The sequence below is a fragment of the Oryctolagus cuniculus genome, chromosome 11, assembly GCF_051225735.1.
Source record: "Oryctolagus cuniculus isolate XC-2025 breed Fujian yellow rabbit chromosome 11, ASM5122573v1, whole genome shotgun sequence".
NCBI classification, from domain to species: Eukaryota; Metazoa; Chordata; class Mammalia; order Lagomorpha; family Leporidae; genus Oryctolagus; species Oryctolagus cuniculus.
In genome coordinates, this window is record NC_142877.1 from 118,022,309 (window position 1) to 118,032,230 (window position 9,922).

At 51.7% G+C, this 9,922-nt stretch overlaps 1 protein-coding gene across 9 annotated transcripts in view; it reads left to right on the forward strand.

Moving 5' to 3' along the window:
- SEPTIN3 (septin 3) overlaps positions 1-7,466 on the forward strand; it is a 24,316-nt gene extending 16,850 nt beyond the window's left edge. For 6 of the 9 annotated variants that reach the window (XM_051834016.3, XM_002721381.6, XM_070052975.2 and 3 more), the window contains 5 exons: positions 20-115; positions 1,671-1,770; positions 3,634-3,685; positions 3,975-4,068; positions 6,192-7,466. In XM_051834016.3, the coding sequence (XP_051689976.3) occupies positions 20-115; positions 1,671-1,770; positions 3,634-3,685; positions 3,975-4,068; positions 6,192-6,257 (408 nt within the window). In that variant the 3' untranslated portion in view covers positions 6,258-7,466. Of the gene's footprint in view, positions 1-19; positions 116-1,670; positions 1,771-3,633; positions 3,686-3,974 lie in introns of all 9 variants that reach the window. The other 3 variants (XM_008275154.5, XM_008275156.5, XM_089307663.1) reach the window with 2 other exon arrangements.
- Positions 7,467-9,922: the final 2,456 nt, after the last annotated feature.

Sequence of the window (9,922 nt, forward strand, 5' to 3'; positions counted from 1 at the left end):
TCTGCTCCCCCCACCCCAGGTCCGCAAGGAGCTTGAAGTAAATGGCATCGAGTTCTACCCTCAGAAGGAATTTGATGAGGATCTGGAGGACAAGACGGAGAATGACAAAATCCGGGTGGGTGCCTGGGCGTCTGCCCATCACGCTGACGCCGCGCGGCGTCCTGGGCTGTGTGTTAAGTGCCCCTTGGCCTCTGCTCCCACCCCTGCCTTTCCACACTCGCTGTCCACTCTGCGCAGCAGCACTGTGGACCACAGTGGGGTTCCCTGCACCCGGATGCTGGCATTGCCTTCCACCTCCAGACCACACAGCTGCCAGCGAAGCCGGAGTCGGGGTGAGGGGGCGGGCCGGGGTCCAGGGGCCTCTGTGCTCTAGTCGGACTTGCCTTGGCTTCTCCCTCCCATGAAACGCTGGCTTCTTTCTCCTCCTAGAACAACCTCCTTAAAATGGTTAAGTCTCAGAACTGCGCATACAGAGCTCACCAACAGCAGCTTGGGCCAGGTGACATGGGGCACCGAGCGCGGGTCCTGTACAGCCGCTGCACACCTGCTGCGTGCGGATCTGAACGGCCCATGGAAACCACGAGCCCGGGTGGTTTCAGAGGACCCTCTCAGTTCTGTGATTCTACCTCAACATCCTGGCTTTTCTAGTAACCCATGGCACCCTGGGAGAAATCCCTGGCTGCTCCCGTCCAGAGTCTCCTCCGCTATCCCACTTGGGTAACCCAGTAGAAGCTCAGATGAGACAGGTGGTTGGTCAGGCGATTGATAAAATCAATTGAGGTGAGGGAGCCATTTTTTAAAAATGATGTATAAAAATCTTAAATGTTTAAATATGCTCAAGTTGTGTGTTAAAATAACTGAGAACGTATACATCATATCGATGAAACGTCATTTTCAGAAAGTCCAGTCCTCTTCTTGGGGGATCAGACCACTCTTCCTGCTCAAACAACTCACCTTCATCACGTCTTTCCGGAACATTCACCTTGATTTTCAGAGAGACAACTCTGTGTACTCAGCCCATCTAGTACAGTCACGTGTTGTGTGAAGGTGTTTCGGTCACGGAAGGACCCTGTGTGACAGTTGTCCAAGGCATCATGTGACATGGTAGCCATCTTAGTTTATGTACTCGCTATGATGGTGGCACAGGACAAAGGATAAAACGAACCGATCCCATCATAAAACAATGTGTGACTAGTTAATTTGTCCGGTTACAATAACAAGTATGTCTCAGGCAAATAGGTCTGGGAACTCACAGCTGGTAAAACATACAACGCCCCGGTAGGGATGAGGAACCATCTGATGGGGAGGCAGGAGTGGGTATCTGCCAGTGGGCTTCACGGCAGACAGGGGAAGGCCTCGGTGAGTCTGGCTGTCACTCAGATGGCTGCTGTTTGTCCTAGTTAGCCCACAGAGTGGCTAACGCGCTGTGAGAGGCACAGAGTGCTCTCCAATTGAAGACAAGCTGATTTACCTGAGGTTAACCAGCCAGGCAGAGGTGGACCAGGCGTCCACTCTGTCTAGTCCTCTTTTCATCAGTGGTGACACTGAGTGAGCACCACAAGTGTGCAGTTCAAGGCCAGGTGCCCAGCACCTGTCTGCCTGACCTTGCGCGCTCAGGTCGTAGGAGGATGACCGTGCACCTGTCTGGTTTGTGTCTCTGCCCTGTCCAGCAGGAGAGCATGCCTTTCGCTGTGGTGGGGAGTGACAAGGAGTACCAAGTGAATGGCAAGAGGGTCCTCGGCAGAAAAACACCCTGGGGGATCATTGAAGGTAATTCCGCGCACCTCCGGAGGAACTGCTGTCCATCAGTTATCCAGCAACCACGGAGTCAACACCCACAATCATGGCACCGTCCTAGATACAGGATGTAAAGTAAATGCCTGGCAGGTCCTGCCCGCAAGGAGCCTACAGTCTAATTGAGAAGGTGGCACTCACAGGCAGGAGGCAATAAGAGACCGAGTTACTACCTGACCAGGTGGCACTGGCTTGGCAAAAGAGAATTCAGAACAGAGAGATGAGTAAGGTCTGAACAAACCAGAGAAAGGTTGCCAAGGGAAGGGCGTGTGAGAGTTGTTCAGATCTTGCCGTTTCCATTTCACTGTGGATGGACAATGATCCTGGGAGTTTTCCAAGAACTGCTTCAGTGGCCTCATTCAATATGAGAAACATACACGGAGTTATGAGGGCAGGTGTTCCTGTTGTCAGAATACGAGAGGTCAGGCCGGCATCGTGGCGCACTAGGCTAATCCGCCTGTGGCGCTGGCATCCCATATGGGCGCTGGTTCTAGTCCTGGCTGCTCTTCTTCCAGTCCAACTCCCTGCTGTGGCCTGGGAAAGCAGTAGATGATGGCCCAAGTGCTTGGGCCCCTGCACCCGCATGGGAGACCAGGAAGAAGCACCTGGCTCCTGGCTTCAGATTGACGCAGCTCTGGCCATTGCGGCCATTTGGGGAGTGAACCAACGGAAGGAAGACCTTTCTCTCTGTGTCTCTCTCTCACTGTCTGTAACTCTACCTGTCAAATAAATAAAATCTTTAAAAAAAAAATTCGAGAGATTGGCAAAAAGTTCATGGAAAATGTACGTTATGGAAAAACTGCATGGATTCCAACATTTTATGCATCAAAATAAATGTTTACTTCCATTCTCCATGAACCTTTTCAAATATTTATTTGTTCGAAAGGCAGAGTGACAGAAAGTGTTGGTCTGCTGGTTCACTCCCCAAACGCCTGCAAGAGCTGGGAGTGGGCCAGGAGCCAGGAACTCCATCTGGGTCTCCCACAAGGATGGCTGAACCCCAGCACCTGGGCCATCATCTGCTGCCCCCCAGGTGTGTGAGCAGGAAGCTGGACCAGAGGTGCAGAGTCACCAGGGTGTGTCCCAGGCACTCTGAGCAGGGATGCAGGTGTCCCAGTTGGCAGCCTAACCTGCTGGACCACACACCCACCCCTCTCCGTGAGCTTCTGCAGCACTCTCACGTAAGCCACCGAGGCCCCGGGACCTCAGACCGGTTAAGGGAAGCTCACCCCACTGTCTGGCATTGGCTCTCATTTCCCCATAACCCTTTGTGGGGGATTTTTCTAAAAATAGCATTTGCTTGTCATCTACATGGAATTGGAAGTATTTGTGAGGACGTGTGTCTCACCCCTTCCACTGTGGCCATGGGGTCCTTCTCGGCCTGCTTCATGCTCCCACAGCCCCTGGTGAGGGACTTGCAGGTGCAGGTTCTCTGGATCAGACTGGCTTTATCCTGTAGTGTGTGGTCTTTAGGATGGCTCCAGTTGTCATTTTCTGTGTGTTACTTTCTCCCAATCAGATTCTAAGCTTCCTTAAAGATAGAAATCGTGTCTTAAGCCTTGGCAAGTTTCCTAGACTTCCCGTGTGTTAGTTTTCCCTTGCGTAAAATGGGGTACTTAGCAGTTGCTATTAGCTGTTATTCCAGAGAGTCTAGGACAACAAGTGTCCTTCGTAGCTGCTTACTAAATATTTGTTCAAGGGACGACATACGGGGCACTGGAGGGGGCAAGCATCTGGAAGGTTTGCAAGATGCCCCTGTCCCAGGCGTCCCCTAAGTGCCTCCGTGACCTGAGCTGTTGCTGCAGTAGTGAACGACCCCTTGTTTTGTTTTGTCTGTAGTGGAAAACCTCAACCACTGTGAGTTTGCCCTGCTCCGAGACTTTGTCATCAGGTAAGATGTCCCCTCTCCCTCTGCCTGCCCAGGTCGCAGGTTAATTATCTGGGGTCAAAGGGTCATCTGTTCAGATTCCCTTCCCCAGTCTGCGGGTCTCCAAAGAGCATGCTACCCCGGCTCTGGCCCCCGTCTCGGAGCAGAAGGGGCTGTGGAAGCGTCATTGGTGCTGGAGTGGGGCCTGATCTTGGGCCCAGTCCAAGGAAGTGGTGGATTAGCCTTGGACGGGGGCCCCCACCTCCTCTCTCCGCCCCTAACCACCCCTCTCTTGTCACCCCTTGTCCTTTAGGACCCATCTCCAGGACCTCAAGGAAGTGACACACAACATCCACTATGAGACTTACAGGGCCAAGCGGCTCAATGACAACGGAGGCCTCCCTCCGGTGAGCGCGGACACAGAGGAAAGCCACGACAGTAACCCGTGACAGCCCCTTCTCTGTGTGCCCACACATACCCACTTCTGCACACACACGCATCCCAAATACCACCACCAACCACCTCCTTCCTTTCAACTCTGTCCCACAGGCCTGTCTGATTTGTGGAGCATCTTGTCTGCGTTTGTGTGTGTGTGTGTGTGTGCGTGTAAGCGAGTGCCTGTGTGTGTGCACGTGTGTGTGTGCTCACGTGTGTGCCTGTGTGTGTGTGAGAGAGTATGTGTGTGCGTGTGTGTGTATAGGGCTGGGGTATTTTCATTGCCCTCCCTGGAAAGTCCCTTGTAAGTTTGGTTCCTCCATAACTGTCCATTATCTGTCTCCTTTCCTTGTGTCCCAGAACAAAGCTGTGTGCCTCACTCAAGAGGTCTGGGGCAGGTTTCATTTACAAATGATAGAGCACAGACGAACCACAGGAACTCTTTCTTATTTCTGAACCTGGCCCGGTAGTGGGGCTGCAGGGGTTCTCCAAGGACAGGTGGCTCAGCGAGACCTGGGTTGGGGTGGGGAGCTCAGGACAACCCTCCCAGTAAGTTGGGAGTAGTCTAGGGCAAGGGTAGGACTTCCTGGAAAAAAAGGAAGAGAGGAGCCCGCCAGAGCTGGGTTCCCGCAGGAACAATCAGTGCCGGGCAGTGGAGCTCCATCCTTTGGTCTGTGACAAGGTCACTGTCCAAAGCTACCACCTGTCCCCTTGCCTCTGCCCCCAGGCCAGCGCCTGCCTCTGCTTCCTGCTTCCTCCTCTTCCCTGCCTTTCTTCATTCATTCCTGTCTCTCCACCCCCTCTGCCTGTCTCCGTTGTCTTTCACTTCCTTTGAGACCGGAGTACTTCTTCATTTCCATACTTAGAATTTATGCCCAGTCTACTTCCCAAAAAGGGTTTTAGGCCACCTTAAAGTCACAGCTGAAAGCATGAGCCAGTTCAAACCGAGAGACGGGAGAAACCAGAGCCAGAGGGAGATGCGGGAAAGACAGGTTCTGCCATCAGGCGCTGAAATCGCCCTGAACGTCCAGGAGGCCGAGGCAAAGAGGGAAGTAGCTAGTCAGGCGGCTCCCGGGGCCAGGACAGAGGAAGCGCGTATGCTGGGCAGGTGAGGCAGACGCTGAGCGGGGCAGGGGTGGGGCGGGAAGGACCAGTTCTGAAGAACTGGCAGGCACCATCTACAGTATTTGCCTTCCTCCGTGGTTTGGCTTCAGAGACGAATTGTGGACACACCTCCCTTTCCTCCACCCGTCTCGGGCTGGCTTCTCTGCGTGCTTTGTCTCATGTACTTGACCCCTCGTGATGCCTTTCCTACTCGCCCTTCCGGCTGTGCTGCGCCTAATTGCACTGCTGTCTTTCTCTGCTTTTCCGTGACTCCCTCTCCTCCTGACTCCTATAGGCATTCCCAGTAATCCCCACACTCTGACACCGAGCCTTTTCTTGCCTTTCTCATTAGCCCTATATTTATTAATGCATTTATTCCCCCTGTTTGTTACACAAATAAGTAATCCTGTTTCCTTTCATCTGTAAGGTTGCTGAAATTTGGGGCTGGGGAAACATTTAGGGGTATTGAAGGGGAAACACCAAGTGATACTGTTTACAAAAACCTCTTACAGCCTCCTGGCCAGCTCCTGGTCCAACCGAGGGGTTTAACTGGTCCTCGATGAATGCCAGCATTTCTAATCCCAGTCCTTTTATCACTCAGGTGCTAGGAAAAACAAACAGGCTCAAGACCTAAGATTCAGTGGACCAGGAGAAAGAGGTAGTGAGGTCATCAGATCACCAGGGTCCCCAAACCTTGGGTCTCAGTCTTTCCTGGAGGCCTAGTTCCAAACCAGCCCTCACCCACTGTGTCACTCCGGGGTGGGCACCTGTCAGGCAGTATTACAAGACAGCGGGTGGTCCCATAGGGAGATGTGGGACTGGGCACCTATGACCTGCAGGGGAGGACTGAGGGGTGCGGGTGGGGGCGTGGGAGAGGGAAGATGGTCCTAGGCTCCTGGCCTCAGTCTCAGCCTCCCTGGACAAGCGGTTCTGTGTGTCTGTGGCCAGCTGCTGGTCTGCACACCATCAACCGTTCTCAACTCCCCTGCAGGGAGAAGGCCTCCTGGGTACTGTCCTTCCACCCGTGCCAGCCACCCCCCGCCCCACTGCTGAATGAAGGCCGTGTCAAGCGCTGCTTCTCCCTCCATCCCTCCCAGCCGCAATTGCTGCTGGGCGGAGCCCTCCGTAGTGCTGTGCTTGTCCCGCCTACCACCATGCCCCCTCCTCCCAGCCCTCAGCAGGTGGGAGGGGCCAGCGGCCTCTAGGTCAATTGCATCCTCCATTTAGCCAAACCACTCCTCCCAGTGGAATGGAGTTCCTGCCAGCACTGCCCTGCTCCATCGTCTGTGTCAGCCGGCCCAGCCCACCTGTAGGGCGGAGGAACCCATCCAGAGCCGCCTCTGCCCTTGCAAACCCGCACCAGCTACTGGTACCCATCTCCAAGGGCATGGCACTGCTCCCCGTCCATTCATCAGCATGGGCTGCTCTTGGCTTCCCTCGAGGGTCAAGAAAGCGACTCTGTGCCTCTCAGATCCATTGAGGTGGCCGTGTGCGCCCCAGTGTGGGACAAGGGCTTTGCCTTCATTGCTTGAAGGTGTGCATGAAGGGTGGATCACAACAGATGCTGGGGAGCAGAGGCAGCCTCGCCTTTTAAAGATCATCCCTGGTGGGGGCCCGGAGGGTGGTCACACACCCTCCCCGCTTCACGCTGCCACTTAGAGTGATCTTCCCAGAGATGCTGTAGTTGGCTTCCTTAGCCCCAAACTTTGGAAAAGAACTAGACACACCAGACTCCAGAAACTGCAAGACGTACACTCTAGGAATAAAAGTCACCCTTCTGTTCACTTAGCAATAAGAGGGATCTCTTCCTACTTAACCCTGACTGCTCCTACCCCCCCCCTTAGTGTAATGCATTAGCCTGACCACAGGTGGTCGCTGTAGGCTAATGGAAAATACCCAATGGCGGGCAAAGCCCCCCATCAGATGCATGAATGTTTGCGAATGTCGGCTGCCACTGCCCCACACGTGACCTTACAGACCCCTCCCTGCCCACTCACCCCCAGTCTCCACCTGAATACAACTTGCTCCAAGGCTGGTGACTTGTGGGCCATTAATCTACAACCAATTCTTGTTGAAGCAAGAGGTCCACGCCTACGGGATGCAAGAATGACGCCTTTCTTAAACATTACCGGTCCCAGCCACCCTGATGGTGACATTCTGGTTAAATTTCCCGACTGAAAACAAGCCAACAGACACTGAGAGTGGTCGTGTAAGCGTTGCTAGACTTTTTGTGTTGTGCAACTAAACATTGCTGTTTGAACAGTAATCGCCTGGCCTGTGTGTCTTATTTCTACTCCTTGCTCCTTGAATAAATCAGTCATGACATCATCTAACCTGTGTGGAGGGTGAGCCAGGGACCACATTGCTAAGAAGTGGCCACAGAGAGGGGCTGGTTAAGCCACCATGCATAGCTCTGGCATTGCATATTGGAGCACCACTTTGAGTCCTGGCTGCTCTGCTTCCAATCCAGATCCTTGCCAAGGCACCTGGGAAGGCAGCAGAAGATGGACCAAGTACTTGGGCCCCTGCCACCCATGTGGGAGACCAGGATGGAGTTCCTGGCTCCTGGTTTCAGCCTGCCCAGCCTTGGCTGTTGTGGCCATTTGGGGAGTGAACCAGCAGATGGAAGATATCTCTGTCTCTCCCTGTCACTCTGCCTTTCAAACAAATTTGTATGTATCACAGCAGCCACAGATAGCAGAGATGGGAAAACCTTGTGAGGTCAGATCCTGGCCATTATTCTCTGGGGTGTTGTATCCATAGTGAGGGATGAACCTTGAAAGCTACTGTGCTTTTTCTTCTGGAATGAAAACCATATTTCTTACTCTTAACTTCCCAGCTTTTCTTCCTCTTCTTGAAGGCATAAAGACCAAGTCTATGAACACTGGACCATCTTGCTTAGACACATGCCTATCTTAGAGTGAACGTGTTAAGAACTTAAACCTAAGCATCAGTTTGTATTTAAAAAAAAACTTTATTGGGGCCGGCAATGTAGCATAGTGGGCTAAGCCTCTGCCTGCAGCACAGGTATCCCATATAGATGCTAGTTCATGTCCTGGCTGCTCCTCTTCTGATCCAGCTCTCTGCTAATATGTCTGGGAAAGCAATGGAAGATGGCCCAAGTGCTTGGGGCCCTGCACCCACATGGGAGACCCAGAAGAAGCTCCTAGCTTCTGATTGGCCCACCTCTGGCCATTGCAATCATTTGCATTTTGTATATACATATTTAGGAACAGTGATTCTTCAACAAATAATATGAAGAAAAAAACTATTCCTCAATAGTCGAGACAAAGGCTATTTAGAATCATTGCATCTCGAAGTGTCAATTTCACTCCTATAGATTACCTTTTAGGTACTCTATTAGTTACCACAGATCAGAGAGAACATATAGTATTTGTCTTTTGGGGATTGGCTTATTTCAGTAAGTTTAATGGTTTCCAGTTGCATCCATTTTGTTGCAAAAGGATTTCATTTTTTTAATTGCTGTGTGATATTCCACAGTGTATATATACCATAATTTCTTTATCCAGTCTTCAGTTGATGGGCATCTGGGTTGTATTTTTCTTGAGCTTAAAGTAACTCTTTCTTTCCTTGGGCACACACTCTCAAAGCCAGCAAACAGCACAACCCTAACCTGGGTAGTGCTTCCCTGGATTTGAATGTGACAACATACACACCATGTCTGCAGCCTCACCAGTCAATAGGTGAGTGCATGGTGGAGGTGACTGGTGGGAAATGGTTTGAAAGGGTCTAAGTTGGAGGGAAGGGGCCAGCGCTGTGGTGTAGGAGCGTAAGCCTCCACCTGCAGTGCCGGCATCCCATATGGGTGCCAGTTTGAGTCCCAGATACTCCACTTCTGATCCAGCTGCTTGCTAATGCACCTGGAAAAGCAATGACGATGGCCCAAGTACTTGGACCCCTGCCATGCATGTGGGAGACCCTGATGAAGCTCCAGGCTCCTAGCTTTGGCCTGGTCCAGCCCCGGCTGTTGTGGCCATTTGAGGAGTGAACCAGCAGATGGACAACTGTCTCTTTCTGTCTCTCCCTCTCTCTAATTCTGACTTTCAAATAAATAAGTACATCATAAAAAATAAATAGGCGGGAAATGGGTGAGAAGGCAGTGAATCGCTCAAGTAGAATGACAAAGGTACTAGAGAGGCAATGCAACACTGAGATGGGGAAAAGTGAGATTTTGGTGAACATAAAATGTCACAGTTGCGAAAACTCAAGTGTACTTCTAGTCCAGTGCTTTCATGCAGATGTGGGAAGGAAGTGCACAGAACATTTTCTTCTTTCCCAAGGTGTCATTTAGTTACTGGTGGTGGGCGGGGACTAGATCTCAGGGCAGTCTCAGCTATACACACTGTACACCATGGCATTTCATTTGTTCTAATACGATCTGTACTTATTTTTTTCCTGACATCAGGATGCATCTTAAATCCAATGGTGTGTCAGTTTATTTGGCAATGCCTTTTCTTAGTGGGATATTAAAAAGTGCAACCTATACTTGACAACATACATATAGTAGTCACTGGAAATCTCTAGTGTTATTCGAGAAGCTGAAACTCAGTAAGAATATGGTCCCGTGTATCTCACTACATCCTCACAGCTGTTGAATCCAAAAACCCACAGCTGCTCACCAACGGCCACTTAGTCAATCGCTGACACCGGGGTGGGGGAAGAATGGTATCTAATCGCCAAGCACAGAGCAAGGAGTACAGG